The sequence below is a fragment of the Rhinolophus sinicus genome, linkage group LG12 (genome assembly GCF_036562045.2).
Source record: "Rhinolophus sinicus isolate RSC01 linkage group LG12, ASM3656204v1, whole genome shotgun sequence".
Lineage (NCBI taxonomy): Eukaryota > Metazoa > Chordata > Mammalia > Chiroptera > Rhinolophidae > Rhinolophus > Rhinolophus sinicus.
This window is the reverse complement of record NC_133761.1, coordinates 67762582-67778266: the sequence shown is the minus strand read 5'-3', so window position 1 is coordinate 67778266 and position 15685 is coordinate 67762582. Positions and strand designations below refer to the sequence as shown.

At 56.7% G+C, this 15685-nt stretch overlaps 1 protein-coding gene across 5 annotated transcripts in view; it reads right to left on the bottom strand.

Annotated features, from left to right (window-relative positions):
• Positions 1–15685, bottom strand: part of NAV1 (neuron navigator 1) — a 188124-nt gene that overhangs the window by 120537 nt on the left and 51902 nt on the right. For all 5 annotated transcript variants that reach the window (XM_019750858.2, XM_074317113.1, XM_074317114.1 and 2 more), the window contains 2 exons: positions 14646–15389; positions 9447–9550 (listed from right to left, as the gene is read on the bottom strand). In XM_019750858.2, coding sequence (XP_019606417.2) covers positions 9447–9550; positions 14646–15373 — 832 coding nt within the window. In that variant the 5' untranslated portion in view covers positions 15374–15389. Of the gene's footprint in view, positions 1–9446; positions 9551–14645; positions 15390–15685 lie in introns of those variants that run through there.

Sequence of the window (15685 nt, the reverse complement as noted above, 5' to 3'; positions counted from 1 at the left end):
CTCTGGCACCCAGGTCTGTGGGGTCATCCCGTCACACTAATCTTTAGAATTGATGAAACACCATACTACGTCGCTCTGTCCCCTGGAACGTCCTAGTCCTACAGGCCCACGGCCCCTGGGACCAGGCCTTCCTCTCCTGGTTGTCTCTCTCCTCATCCCCTCTCTATTCCTCTTTGTTCTGCCTTGCCTCCGCTCCAGGGATGTCATATGCCCCAAATCCCAAATCCCCTCCTTCCTTGAATCATGCTGCCCCCTTCAAGAAGTGAGGCACTCGTCCCCCCAAAACCCTGTAAACCCCCCACTCCCTCCGGAACAAACGCCACCTGTCTGTCAGTGGGAAAACACCTTCCATGCTCGTCTCATGTTAACTCCGTGGGGATCCCCTTGAGGGCCAGTCCTCCGTCTGTCCACACATCGCCTTTCCCTGTCACCCTTGAAAGGGTCTTGCCATGGCCACGTGGTGGTCCCTCTAAACACTCATCTTGGCCTCCTGGAACTTTAGACACTCCTAATGTGGACTCTCCCTCCATCAGGCTCTTTTTTGATTCCTTTCACATCCCCTGAGTTTCCCACCATCCTCCAGTGCAGTGGGAACCTCTGCTGCCGTGGCAACAGCCATTCCAGCATCAGTCAATAAGGCCAATGTGCAGAATGTTTCCTCCAGTCACTCCTAAAAAGACGGGGCCGGCCCTGTCACACCATGCCCAAACGCAGCCCCGAGCCCCTCCCACTCTGCAGGACGGACAGGCTGTGAGCCGTCCACTGAAGACCGAGGAGAGCTGTGTGATGCGGGGCAGAGGGGGGCGGGGGGCTGGTCTGTGGTGACCTGTGGGAGACGACTGGATCCTGCCCGGTTTCCACAGGGGAGGTGGGAAAGACACTGCTTTGGAATCATGCAAGTGAGTCCCTAACGCCCATGCCCCCAAAACCGGCTCATCACCCCACGCCCCTCTCCCCCTTCTGTGATGGGGGTGGGATGAGTGATTCGGTCACATTTGTTGACCAGTAACTTAGAGCGATTTGAAGACTGCAGATACAGGAATAACAGAGCCAAGGAAAGGCCTGCTGTGTGATTTCACATCCTCACACCCCTGAGACTGGAAACGGATGTGACCCAGGTTGTCTGGGGGAGTCTGGGGGCTCTGCCCCACTGGATGGGGTGGGCAGAGGAAGAGAAGGTGGCAAGGAGGCAGGACTATTGAAGGAGGCTGCCCCACCCTGTTGACCTTGAAAGGTGACCTTGGGAGAAAGTGGGAGCTGAGGGCGGGGGTCATGGCAGGTGAGTCTAGGTGAGACCATGGCAGCTTGGAGCTGGGTGGTGACAGCGGTCAGACTCTGGCTATAATTTGAAGCCGTCAGAATTTGCTGATGGAGCAGAGGTGGGCGAGGCAGATAGAGAAGAGTCAAGGCGTTGGGCCGCACACGCTAAGACGAGTTGCCATCACTCAAGATAGGGAAGCCTTTCAGGGGAGCTGGTTTTGGAGAGAGCATCAGCGTCCTTTGTTCGCTCTGGCCCTTCTTGAGGCCAAGTGCACCTCGTCGAGGACGCCTTCCCTGACTCGGACAAGGTCCCTGTGGCCACTTGAGTCGTCCGCTAACATCCGTGGCCAGCACTCTGCACCCAGTCATTTGTGTTTCCATCTTTGGTTGGTCTACTGGTGATGGGCTTCTTCTCAGAACCCAGCAGGCCGCTTTGTACCCAGTGGGCTCTCAAGAATACTTGGTGAATGACGATTGAGTAAATGAATGAATGCGTGACTCAGAGCAGATGTGTGGGGGATCGTAAACAGCGCTGACCTCCCAGAACCCCGCGGTGAGACAGTGCAGCTGGCGTGCTGGAAGGGAAGGCAGGCTCTGGGATGCCGTCCCTGCGATGCCTTCTCTGCAGCCCTGGGCTGCACGGAGGCCAGCAGGGACCCCTCTTGGTCCCTTTGAGGGAAGCTCCTGTTTTTTCGGGCAATGACCTTGGGGCACATCACTGCTGGGACCCTCTCCTGCCCATGTCTCTGCTCTGCTTGGAGGTGTGGAAGAAGTCTCCCTACACCTCTGGGAGACGGACAAGAGTGGGCAAGGTATCCTCAGGCTCCCAGGCACATGCAGCAGTCCCAACAGGAACTTGAGCTCCCGCCACTGCCACCTAAAGAAGGAAAGGGGCCCACGGACACACCAGCTTGCCCACCCCTCTGGGGCCTCGTCCAGGAAGCCGGCCCACATTGACCCACTCAGGTCCCCCCAGCCTCGTCACCACCTTTGCTTTGCCAGGGCACCGACTACTGAGACATTCTGTGGACTCTGCAGGGCCCGGCTCTGCCTGTCTGGTCCCAGGAGGCACCCTGAGCTCAGAGGTTGGGGATTTTTCTTCTGCCGCAAGGCCAGGTGTGTGGGCTCAGAAGAGGTCTGCTGCCTGCCTGTCTTACGGGGAAAATGAGACTCAGCAAACCGAAGGCCGGGAGTGGGGCCAGGGGTCAGGGGCCTCAGAGCTGCCTCCGGGCCCAGCTGTCTCGGGGAGCGCTTCCTTCCGGGAGGGTGGAAACGCTGAGAAATTCTAACCCACAACGCATTCCTGGGAGCTCAGGCAGCTGGACCCATCCCCCTGGCCTCTACCCAGCAGGCCAGGATGCAGCAGGCCAAGCCTGCCCAGGGGGTGAAAAGGGAGGGGCAGAGACCAGGCCTGAGATAAGAACAAGGCATCTCTGGTCACAAGAGGTGGTAGGACAGAGCCCAGGACAGTGTCCCCAGCTGCAGGACAGGGCTCCCAGGATGGGAGGGACACACGTCCTCCCTTGAGAGCTGGGCGCTCTGGGCTAAGTGACCCGGGGTCAGTGGGAATGTGGCTGAGGGACACCTCAGAGGGCCGAGCTGAGCCCGGAGGACTGGCCCAGGGCTGGGAGGTCTGACTGAGGGCTGAGTTTTGGCTCCTGCTCTGACCCAGGGCTGGAACACGAGGTCTCACTCCCTTGGCAGGGGCCCCTGATGGATGGGAGGCACTGAGGAGACGGCCCAGGACTGCCAGGTGCTCAGACCTTCCTTCTCCTGTGAAAGTCAGAGCCCCATGGCCTCCCACGGGGAGTGTGTCTGTGGCTTGATGACCTGGTGGCTTCCCAGGTAAGGACTGTGCCATGCGCCCTATCTGGTGGCCATAGAGGCCAGTGCTGACCCACACACAGCCTCAGGCCTTCACCCCTCCCTTCCCTGTAGCCCAGGCTAACCCCACCCCTGCCCTTCTCCTGAATGGCTTCTCTTATGTGAATTCAAGTCCCATTCACCATTCAAGGCCCAGCGTCAGGGCCTCCTCCTCCAGGAAGCATTCCCTAACTACTCCACACTGACCTTCACCTTCCCACCTATGGATCACTGTCAGGGGCCACATGGCCACACGGCCTGGTTATGCTCTGGGGACATATCCCCTCCTTCTAGCCGACTTGCAAGCCCCTTGATACAGACTGCATGTTTGTGTCTCCCCCAAGTTCATATGTGGAAGCTCTGATCCAATGTGATGATATTTGGAGGGAGGGCATTGGGCCGGCCCCTTGATCCTAGACTTGTAGCCCCCAGAACTGTGAGAAGTAAAGGTCAGTTGTTTAAGCCGCCTGGTCTGTGGTCTCTTTGGTAGAGCAGCCCGGACGGACGGACGGATGAAGGCACCTCCCTACGCTGGTTGGTCAGGGCTACCCAGTGCTTGCCAATCAACTACTGCCACCAACTCTGGTCAGGGGCCCCCTTAGCCACGGGCACAGGCATCACTTCACAGACCCTATGAAGTAGGGATTACGTATGTCCTCGTTGTAAGAGAAACACGCCCATGTTCACCCAGCAGGCTGCTGGCGGGGTCAGAATCTGACTCCCCGTGACCATGCGGTCACTAGGCAGCTGTTTCTGGGGACTGGCTTAACAACTGCTTGTGACCCCAACAAGTGTGGAACTCCCAAGCAGAGGGAGGAGGGCGGGTCCTGGAGGGGGAGTGTATGTGGGCAGAAGCCCCCCAGCCTGTCCTGCTGAGGCCCCACTGCACCGGGGTTTGCACGGCACTGCACCTCACTGTCACGCTGAGACAGGCCCACGAAATCCGTAGCTGGGGACAGGGGTGTGGGGCCTCTCCTCTGGGCATAGCCTGTGGTTTCCTCTGTACTGGGGTCCTCGTCACTCCCAGGGCCCCGGCAGTCCCGACAAGCCTAGGACCCCCCGGGCACTTCCCTATTCTGGACTCTTGGGGTCCTGGTTCTCTTCCTGCCTTGCTGGATGGCCGTAAGGGAATACTTGTATTCTCTGCACTTTGGCAGGTCAGAAACTAGGCGGAAGTGGGGGGTGGAGAACCTAATCCCTCTGCTTATGGATTTACAGCAGGAGGAAAACACCGTATCTAGGGGACTCTGTCTGAAACGACACTCGTTTAAAATCAGATCCCCCTGTCCCTCAAGCTAATAAAGACGCCAGGGTAAGGAGTCTAGATGTCTCCCATATGTGCTTGGCGTGTGTTGCCATGGCAACTGTCCCCCACACACACACCTGCTGGGGGCTCCACTGCACACTGGGCCCAGAGGACCTCTGCACCACCCAGGTGCACCTCCTTACACCTGGACCAGCCCAGAGCGGTTGTCATGGTAACTGCTGGCATGTGATGGGGAACCCCAGGCAGGGAAGAGGAGGGCAGAGTGTGCTGCGGCTGTGCCCACGTGGTGGGTGGTGACATGTTAAGTGCCCATATGGGCACACCTAGTGTCAAATCCAACCCTCCACGTCCACGCAGAGTTGGTCACTGTAAGGTCACTGAGTCACAATGCCAAGTGCAACCTCAATGCTAATCTTACTCAACACTGACCCACTTGTGATGAATCCTGTTACCTCAACGTGGGCCAAGGAAACCCAAAAACCTGATGCGGAAACACACAAGGTCCCAACCTGAGGTTTCTGGCCAGGCCTGCAATGACGTCACCATGGCAGAGCGGGGCTTCTGAATCAGTTCAGACTGGATTCAGAAGGTCCATAAAACCAACCGTCAGATGTAAGTCTTGTGTTGTGAACACGTCCACGTGTCTGTGGAGATGCATGGTTCTGAGCAGACAACAGCACATAAGGAGAGCCTGTCACCACCTGACCCTGAGCCAGCTGGGGACAGAACCTGGCCTTCCTCCCATCTGGAGGGAAAGACATTCACTGGCTGCACTCATTTGGCACCTGGGCGCTTTATTCGAGTTTTTGTTAGGATTTTAAACGAGGCGTTGAACTTAACGGGGGTAGGCCATGGGTTCATACCGCAATGAATTTTAATAGAATAATCACTGGCAATTACTTGGCATATAAAAACGGCTGTGCAAACGTTAAGAACATTCACTGGCGGGGTGGGTGGAGCTGCACACCCCATGAGGACGTCCCTGTCACCCAGCCCCATCCCACGGGCCTCTGTGCCCCTTCCTGCCTCCATGGAAACCAGGTTCTCAGCAGGACGGGTGCAGTGAGCTAGCCCCGCTCCTGCCCCTGGACTCACCATGGACGTTAGGTCCACTCTCCCTCCCCTGCCAGGGTGCTGAGTGCCCCTCCTGCACCATCTGCCCGCCTCCATCGTCACCACAAAACACACCCATTTCTTTCGCCAGCCCTGGTGGAGGTGGCAGGATCTTGAAGAAGGGACAACCTAGCCTTTCTCTGTCCTCCCCTCCCCCAGAGTCTGGGACCCTCCGTCTGCCCTGACCCTTTAATGATCTCCAGCTCCCTTGGAAGCCGGGCTCCCCCGCCCGCCAGCCACTCACAGGAAGGAGGTTTTGATTCCTTCCGCTTTGCAGGACTCGGAAGGACAAATATTACGACTGGGGGTCATTCCCAACACTTCATTTTCCTGGTCATTGCGTCCTTGTCACCTCACTCTCTTCAATGGCCTCTACCCAGAGCTCCTTCCATGTAAGCCCTGCTGGCAGCCTCCTTGTGGGGGGAAGTCTCTCAGCAGGAACCCTAATCCTCTTATCTCAGAACCACTGCACTCGTTTCTGCCCATTTAGTGGGGCCCACGGGAGGGCCTAACGCCTTGGATGTGAGTGGCATGGGGCAGCCACTCCTGGCACTGAAGCCCCTGCCAGCTCCGACATGCCCTGGGCTTTGCAAGTTACCCACAGGACTGGCTGCCCTTTGCCCAGGGGCAGGGCAAGGACCTGCCAGGCCAGGCCTTCAGGGTGACACTTGAGGGGAGGCTTCTGTGCCCTGGTCAAGAGGGACAGTGGTGCGTTTCGCATCTAGATCAGGTTCCTTCCTCCTCCCGTGGCTGAGATTTCTGGCTGCCCCACAGCTCCCTGGGTAACTACCTGAAGCTCTGAGGGTCCCACCAATAAGGACAGGTCCTGAGATCACACAAAGCCATCCACCCTGGAATGTGGTCTGTGTTGTCTCGTCAACTGTCTGTAAATCCTCTCTCCAAGCTCAGCTCAGCCCGAAGTCCCCGAGGTCCCCAAGGGCAGAGAGGATGGTGGTGTGAACTCAGCATAAAACCACACAGGTGACATCCTGGGGCTTGCTCGGGTTGAGGGAATGTTCTATAAACGAAGATCATTGTTGCCATTTGGTCATTTAGCATTTGGGGCGCCAGAAGGCAGGGGTCACCTGCTAACGAATTAGGCCGTCTTGAAGGAGCCATGGTTCCCTTCCGAGCCACACCTCTCCCCGTGAAAAATGCAGACATAATGGCGTAAATTTTGTTAGCACTCTGGCTTCCTGCGTTCTTTGATCACGGGCTGTTTGCAGCGGGGATACTGGGGTTTGGCCTGATGCTCCCGGAGCTCCCCACAAGCCCAGACGCTCCCTGGGATGCACACTCCCCGGGACGCAGGCTTCTCAGAATGGAGACACTAGGCAGCCCCCCAAATCCACAAGACACCAGAAACTGAACTGTGGCTTAAAGATGGAGTCCGCTGAACAAGGGAGAAGAAAGCAGGAGAAAAGCAAGCGACTGCCGCCTGAGGCACACTCCACACGGCCTCCTGCTCTCTGCACGGCAGGGAAGAGGCTGTTCCCCCTACACATGTCATGATGAGGCAAGTCCCTTCATTAACAGTCTGTGTCAACCTCGGGCAATCTTTCCCGGTCCCTCCGCACACGGCCTCACACATGTGGGCACACCACGCCAACATGTCAATCCTGGCTTCCTTGGGCTTCCCAAATTGAGCTCTGATGGTGGCCTGTGCACTGCTGTGCACTGCTGGCACCCAAGGGGGTCTCAGCAGGAGTGACCAGTACAACCAGCTGGGCTGGGGGAGTCCGGGCAGAGGCCGAGATGAGCTCACAGACCATTGGGGGATGTCTGAGCTACAGAAGAAAGCAGACCGGCCCCATGTCCACAAAGTGACATAGAAATGACATGATCAATAGTTGTGAAATAACTGAGCGGGCTCTGTGAATAATATCAGTGTCAGTCTATGACACAGAACTCTCCAAAGCACCCCGTTCTCCTTCTACAAAGTGGGGGAATAAGCCCAGGGTCCCCCCCCCGTGCTGCCCTGTCAGTTCTGACAAGGGCGGTCACTGGGTAGTTTTTTTGGGGCCAACAGATTCTCTAGAGCAGCTGGATGAACCCTGACACTGAACTCCTTGAGGGCAGGTCAATCTTACTCATTTTTTATCCCAGTGTCTAGCAAGGTGCTGGCACAAGGCAGGTACCCAGTGACGGTTTGGTGACTGACTGACTGACTGACTGACTGACTGACTGAATGAATGAATGAATGAATGAATGAATGAATGAATATCAAGCCCTGAGTGAAGTTCAGGGGTAGAGGGAGCAGGGCTTAAATGGAAGCCTTGTCTCCTCTCTTCCTCTCGCCTCTGCTTTCTCCAAGTTCAGAAGACTACAGGCGCCCTACAAAGGAAGAGCAGACCCCAAACCGCCCCATCCCACTGGTCAGAGAGCGGGGTGTATCCTTCGCCCTGATGGGTCACCACACCGCCTGACCAGGGCCAGAGCAGAGGCAGCATGTGAACCTGTCCCTGTCCCCAGAGGCCTTGAGGAAGCCACCTCCCCAGTTCCTGCACTCTGTCCCACAGCGTGACCCACACTCTCAGATCCAGGTGAGGGTGGTCTTGCAGCTGACAAACATGGGGGTTCCTAGCGCCTGTCTGCAGCACACATGAGAAGTCCTCTCTCCGACTCATCGGATGACAATCACGGACGCGAGTCCGGTTAGGTGGCATGCATCACTAGCTCAAGCCATGTGGCGCACACATAAGGAAGCCATTACACTCACAAAACTGCAAGTGTAAAAATAGAGACATAGTTTCCTGGTTACCACATTCTAATCTGATGGTCTTTCAGTGCCAGTGAAATTTGGTTTCCTTTTGTCCCCTGCCATGCCCCGTTTCCCCTGCGTGTCTACTTATTGTGGGAGGTGGTGGTTCACTGTTTCAATGCCCAGTCCCCACCCTGCAGTCTTCCTCCCCACAGCTTGCCAGGGAAGAGTGACTGTGGCTGCTGTGTTTCCAGGTCACAGTGGCTCTAAGTCCCAGCTGGAGACCAGGCCCGAAGACAGCTCCAAAGGATGGAGGGACACGCGGCTGCCTGCCCAGCAGTGGACAAGGCAGGTGGCACACCAGCAGTGGCCAGTGCCATCTGGGTCAGGCTGTTTTCCCTGCCCAGATTTGCCCACTGGAGCAGGGCACTGACCTGAAGCGGTGACCATCTCGGGTTTGCCAAAAGCAAGTTTATGTCTTTCCTAGTACAAGTGTCCCTTTGTCTGGGGAACGAGAGGACAGAGCTGCTCCCTGCAGTGTGGAGTGTCACAGACCTCCGGTGCATTTCACAGCTGTCCTCCAGACATGTCTGTAATGCTGCAAGAAAAGCAGCACACACCTCATGCCCAGCTAAGAGCTTAGAATCTACGGTAGGTTCTACGGCAGCTACACGCATGCATTCATCATTGATTCATTCAGAGACACCGACGGGCACCTGCCATGGGCCAGGGACCGGCCTGGGGACACGCAGTGTCTGTGCCCTCACAGAATATCACTGTTTTCGGGTGAGTCTCACACTCTGGTTCCTGAGGCTACACATCACATGATCTGCTAGGACTCAGATGCCACAGGAAAGGTGGTCCTGGGAGAGGAAGCAGATGCCAGGCCGCTGGCCAGGTGGCTGTGGCCTGTAGGCCTGGCCCCCAGCACCTTCACTGGTAATCTGGGCTTTGCTTGCAACCTGGCTCTGGGCTGTCACACTCCCAACTTACACTGTCTGTCATGGCCTCGGAGGCTCCCGCACCCTGAGCGCTGGGTAAACACAGCACCCACCGGCCTCTCTGCTACCCTGACCTCGAAGTGTTCCTGCACCTGTAGGACCAGCTCTGGGTTGAACCAAGAATGGCCACAGCTCAAAGTGCAATTCACAGCTGATGCCCAGTCGTGACAGATGGACCTGGTCATCAGGTGGGCCGGGGCCTCCCGTCCCCAGGAGCAAGTCCATCCCCGGGACCACTTACCCATGCAGGACAAGCTGTCCTCAGTCCCACCACTGGGGCTAAAGTAGTCGTCCATGGCCCAGCTGGCCTGGGGGAGTGGGCCGGGCTCCTGGTCTGTCTGCAACCTGCGGGACAGAGAAGGCTGGTTGGTCACTCGTGGCCTCGGAACCCCTGCCTGGGGCTGAGGAAACCCCGCAGAGCTTGGTGCTTCTCCTCTGCCAGTGCCTGCACCCAAATGCTCAGGCCTCCCTGATGGGCACAGAGTATGTACACGCCAGGAGGCAGCAAACCTGAGGGGAAAGCTGGGGTGGGGAGTATGGGGGGAGCCCCCACGGGCACAGACGCCTGAGGCCAGTCGCCCCAATCCCATGAGCGGGCATCGCCTGCAGGGCATGGGCTCTCAGGCCCGATCACTGCTCCGGGGCTGTGCACAGATCAGAGCCACGTGCACACACGCAGGGAGACTCCCCCTGAGCTGAGGTCACTGACTCCTGTGAGAGCTGAGGGGACACACAGGCCTCCTGGCCTAGTCAGCAAGCAGATCGGAGAAGGAGGGGTAGGCCCAGCTCGGGCCAGTGACTCCCAGGAGGATAAGTCCGGGCTGGGCCAGTGGTGGCAGCAGGAAGGAAGGGTGGGGTCCTGGGCACCGGCTCCCAAGCACACAGACCTCTGAGCAGGGCCGCTCCCTCCCTCCTCCCGGGAACAAAGGCTGGGAGCTTTCATTACAGGCAATTACCCTGGGCTCTGGGAGCTGGCCCGCCCCATCCTGTCCTCCAGCTAAATGGTGCTTTGGCATCTGAGCAAGAGGGGAGAGCAGGGCTAGGGCTGGGGGGGGCGGGGCAGGGCTGGGGGTGCAGACGCTGGTCCTGGGAGGGCTCTGGGGGGGGGGGGACCTGCGAGTCTCCAGTGCTCTGCGATGCCTCCCTCCAGTTTTCTATCTTCAGCACCTAGATGGCTGGGGCTCTGGGCTCAGCTCTGCTATTAACTCTCTGTGCAATGCAGAGCAGACCTCTCCCCGCTCGGGGTCTCATTTCCATCGTGGGGTGGACATTGTGACCTCTGTGAGGTCCATATCGGTTTGACAGTCTAAGGTTGGTTTCTTGGAAGAAATGAGCATAGACCTGAGTGTCTGAAGTAAGAGAGGCAACGTGCTGGGGAGAAAGTAAGAGGACATTCTACCAGGGAGAGAGAATTCTGCGTAACGCATAAGCACGCACGTAAAGAGCAAGCACAGTTGGAGTTGGACGCAGGCCACGTGGGCATAACCAGTGTTCGAAACAGGCCTGGTTTGCTGCCGTGGGTGACATGGTCACTGTGGTGACACAAGGGCGGGAGGGGGTTGGGCCGATGGGCAGGGGCTCCGAGAAGGCGGCCTGCACCTCTCAGCCTCAGTGGGCTCTGCCCTTTTAGGTCGTCCTGCCTCCACACTGCCCCTCCCTGCCCAGCTTGAGTGGACAGTAGCGTCTGTGCTGGAAGTTGGCTGGAGGCTGAACCAGACAGAACAAAACCAGCAACCCAGCAGCCCTGACTCCATGGACTGGACCCTCCTCATTGAAGTGGATCCGCCAGCAGCCAGCAGAGGGAGGGAGGCGAGAGCTGCCAGGGAGAAAAACACCTAGAAAGGGCAGCACCAGTGCGAGTGACGCTGCCCGGCTGTTTTCCAGGACAGCAGAGGGCACGAGGCTGAAGATTTCGTGGGTCCCAACCGAGGGGCATTTACGCCTCTCTGGGTCCAAGGAGCAGAGTATCCAGAGGGGGGCGGTGGCTGGGTCAGGGGTCAGAGGAGAGGCAGGAGGTCACAGGAAGGACTGTGCCAGACCCTTGACAGGAGGTGGGCCGGGAAAAGGTGGCTGACAGACGCACTTCCTGGAGAATCAGGTCAGGATGACCAGGCTGGAGACGCCAGACTGGGGATGGGCGGGGAGCAGCTGACATTCTGCCCAGGTGCTGGGATGCAGAGCAGACTTCCACGAAAGCAGCATGTCTGTGGCTTCGAGGGAGCAGATGGCACCTCCTTGGCTTGGAACTCGCGGGGTGGCCCAACCTGGCCGTTGGCAGAGCTGCCCATGGCAGCAGCTCCAGGCCCTGCAGGCTATGCTGGGCTCCCGCCCCCTGCCTGCAGCACCTTGGGTATCCTTGGTCCTTGCCCAAACCGTGACCCTACATGTAACCCTAACCCGGGGCCTGAAAGGAGCCCCCTCTGAGGTTCCAGTGTCTGCTGAGTGGTGCTGTCGGCCGCACTGAAATGCTCAGAGGAAGAAGCTCTGACCTTGCTGGAAAAGGTCAGCTTCCAGATGTGGCCGGGAACCTGCAGGGTAGAGGATGGAACACCCCGTTTAATGCCGGACACCCTTTCCCAAAGACTTAACTCCACGTGAAGGGCGTTAGGCAGGAGCAGACCCCGGAGTCACCATAAAGCGTTTGCTAACCAGACGGGAAGACTGCGGGGAAGGTGCGCCCCGCGTCTGCACTTCCTCGAGAACCTGCGGTGCACGGGTCACGGGGACACAGGGCTGCTTCTTGGGAACAGGACCAAGTTGCTCACTGGGCAGTCAGAAAACAGGCTTGGGAGGCAGAGACGCCGGGTCAGATGTCCTCTGGTCCTGGAGTCAGCAGGGTTCTCGCAGTGACGGGAAGCTCGCGGCCTCACGGGTCCTTCGGACGATCTGTCTCAAGCTAATTTCTGGCCACCACGAGGCCGACTCCGGTCCTTGGAGCTGCACCAAGTAAACCTAACTCATCTCACAGCACGACAGCCCTTCAAATATCTGAAAACAGCTCTCAGGCCCTCTCCAAACTTTCCTTCTCCAAAGCAAACAGCTCAGTTCCTTTAATCTTCTTTATTTTTTGAAATATTTTTTTATTTTTCAACTACAGTTGACATTCAATATTATATTAGTTTCAGGTGTACAGCATAGTGGTTAGATGTTTATATCATTTAAGAAGTGATTGCCCCCAATACGACTAGTACCCTCCTGGCACTGTACGTAGTTAGGACAATATCATTGCGTATATTCCCTACGCTTTGCTTTACATCCCCGTGACTATTTTTATAATTGACAATCGTACTTCTTACTCCCTTCACCTTTTTCACCCTGTCCCCAAACCCCCTCCCATCTGGCAAGCATCAGTTTGTTCTCTGTATCTATGAGTCTGTTTCTGTTTTGTTTGCTCATTTATTCTATTCTCTCGATTCCACATATAAGTGAGATCATGTGGTATTTGTCTTTCTCAGTCTGACTTGTTGCATTCAGCATAATGTCCGCTAGGTCCATCCACGTTGTTGCAAATGGTAAGATTTCATTCTTTTTAATGGCCGAGGGATACCCCATTGTATAGACGAGCCACCTCTTCTTTGTCCCGTTGTCTACTGATGCGCTCTTAGGTTGCTTCCATATCTTCACTGCTGTAAATAGGGCGGCAGTGAACAGAGGGGTGCATACAGCTTTTTGAAGGAGCGTTTTGGGTTTCTTTAGATAAATACCCAGAAGTAGGATGACAGGTCCTTCTTTGTCTCTTGTTATAGCCTTTGTTTTAAAGTCTATTTTGTCCAATATAAGTATTACTACCCCAGCTTTCTTTATGTTTGTTTGTTTCCATCTTCATGAAATACCTTTTTCCATCTCTTTACTTTCCATCTGTGTGTGTCTTTCGACCTGAAGTGGGTCTCATGTAGGCAGCATGTGGAAGGGTCTTGTTTTCTTATCCATTCAGCCACCCTATGTCCTTTGATTGCAACATTTACTCCATTTACATTAAAGCAATTGTTGATAGATATGTAATTATTGCCATTTATTAACCATATTTTTTTCTGCTTCTTAAGGAAGTCCCTTTAGCATTACTTGTAATACTGGTTTGGTGGTGCTTTAGTCATTCTTATGACACCTTTTTTGGATCCCTCACCAATCTGCAGTGTTTCTTTAAAGGTGTTTCTGTGCATCAGTGTTCTTTTAAAATGGGGTGTCTGTAACGGACGACTCTCAATGAGTCCTGAATGCAGAGACTGTAGTGTGGGCCACTAACGTCCTTGTCCTGGACCCCGGGGCCCGAACACTAGTGGCGCGAGTGCCTTCGGTTTCCCAGACACCCAGTCACACTGTCGCTTCTCCTGGCAGCTCAGACTCCCCGTGGTTCCCACCTCTCCCCAGGCGCTGTGACGCCCCAGCGGTCCCAGTGTCCAGGGAACACAGACAAGCTTTTCTACCCAAAATGTGAGAGTTTATCTTCCATTTGCATTGGAAAAGCCCAGGAAGTCAGGAAGGTATTTGATTTGCATTGGGGCATTTCTAGACTCTGGAATACTCAGTAATGAAAATTTAGTTTACTTAATGTGGTCATTAAGTAAAGAGTTCTATTTTTATTGGAAAAGCATAGTTGACTGAAGGGTCTGTTTTGCTAGGCACTCAACTCGCCACGTCTGAAGGAAGCTGGAGAGACCTGCTTGCTGACCACACTGAGGTCCAATGGTGGCTGCCCCGTATGACCATTTAAGAAGCATTACGTACTATCCTTAGAATGCCAGGCACAGCAACCGATATGTACAAAGCAACATGGTAAGTGGAGGGAGAGGCAGCAACAGATGAACAGACAGACAGACAGACATAGGCATTAGGGCAGGCCAAGCAGGAAGAGTTAAGATCTCACTCCCAGGGACTCAGGGCCAGAGCCCACGACAGTGCAGTGAGGTGACTGTCCCAGATGAGCGGAGCAGACGACCTCCCTATCAACCTGCCTACTGGCCTAATGACCTACCCACCTACCTACTTACCTACTGACTTCCCTACCTACCCCCCCCCACCTACCTACTGACTTACCCACCTACCTACCCACTTACCCACCCACCCACCTACCCAACCAGCTACCCAACCACCTACCCACCTATCTACCTACCTACCTACCGACAGACCTATCTAACTGCTTCAGGCTCCCCAGCACCCTGATGCAGCCTCCTCACTTCCCAGAGAGCAGGGGAAATGGACATTTTAGGGGTACCCTCCTTATGAGCCTCGGACTGTTCTGGAGTCCCGAGAGTTGAGAAACACCAGAGCTTGGATCCGGTTCCCTTTATATGTTCCCAATCCCATCAGCTCTCGAACCCCCGTCTGTAGGCCTCCCCTGCCTAACTTCTCCCATTCATACTCTGGGTCCTCTGGTCCCCACCAGCCACTCAGTATCAAGGGTGCTCCCCGCTTTGGGCTTGTCCCGGGGTCCCCCACTCACCTGTACTGGAAGGGGGCCACGGTGGCTGTGACAGGCTGGCTCTGCTGATGGCCCGAGGAGAAGCTGATGGTCCCCTGGGCTGGGGACGGACGTGTGCTCTGCACGGGACTGCAGGCTGGGGACGGTGTCCCTGAGGCCACCCCTGCCTCAGGCTCCAAAGGCCTGGGCACCCCGGAAGCTCTGTGGCCTTTGTCTCTCTGATCTTTTCCGGGACAGTCAGGAGCCTTTTGACCTTCAGGAGCCCCTGGGATGTGGGTTTCTCCATGAGAGCTGGAGTTCGGCTGGGGCGGGCTCCTGCCCCGAGGCTGGCGGACTGGAATCCCTTCCCGGGCCACCTTCTTCCTTCCCTGGGAGCCCCATGCGTCCCCTCCTCTTCTGGGCCCAGCCCGGCTGGACATGGCTGCTTTGGGGGCTGCCCTGGGACTGCTCCATGGAGCGCTGGAGAGGCTGTCAGCACCCTCAGCCGACTCCCTTACTGCGCCGGCAGCCTTGGGGGAGCCTCGGCCCCGGGAGGCCTTAGGAGAGGAGCTGCTGGGCGGGCCTGCGGCTGTGCCCAGCCTGGGGGAGGCCGCTCGCTGCGGGCTCAGGGCCAGGCCAGCCTGGCGCGGCCGCAGCTGGGGAGAGGCGCCCGGGGTGTGAATCCGGGTCTGGGAGGCAGCTCGTGGCACTGGGATGGAGGAGACATAATGGGGCCGACTGGCAGAGTTCACATTGGCCATCCCGTTCATGGTCAGCGAGGCTGCCCTGGAGAGAGAGGAGAGAGAAGACCATTAGGCATTGGCCCAGCTTCAGGCCCCTGCTGCACAGCGGTGACTTTGGGGGCACAGACGCCCCAGCACCAGGCTTGGCATCAGACTCCGGGGCTCCCAGCCTGACTCAGGGCACCCCCCTTTCCTCCGCTTGGAAATGAGGCTGTAAGGGCCACGTGCAAACGTGGGTGAAAGTGCTTTGGGAGTGTAATGCGCTGGACAAACGGGGTTCACTCACTCCCCTTGTCTCTGCTCCTGTCCATTCAGCAGGACAGCCCCTTCCCTCTCAGG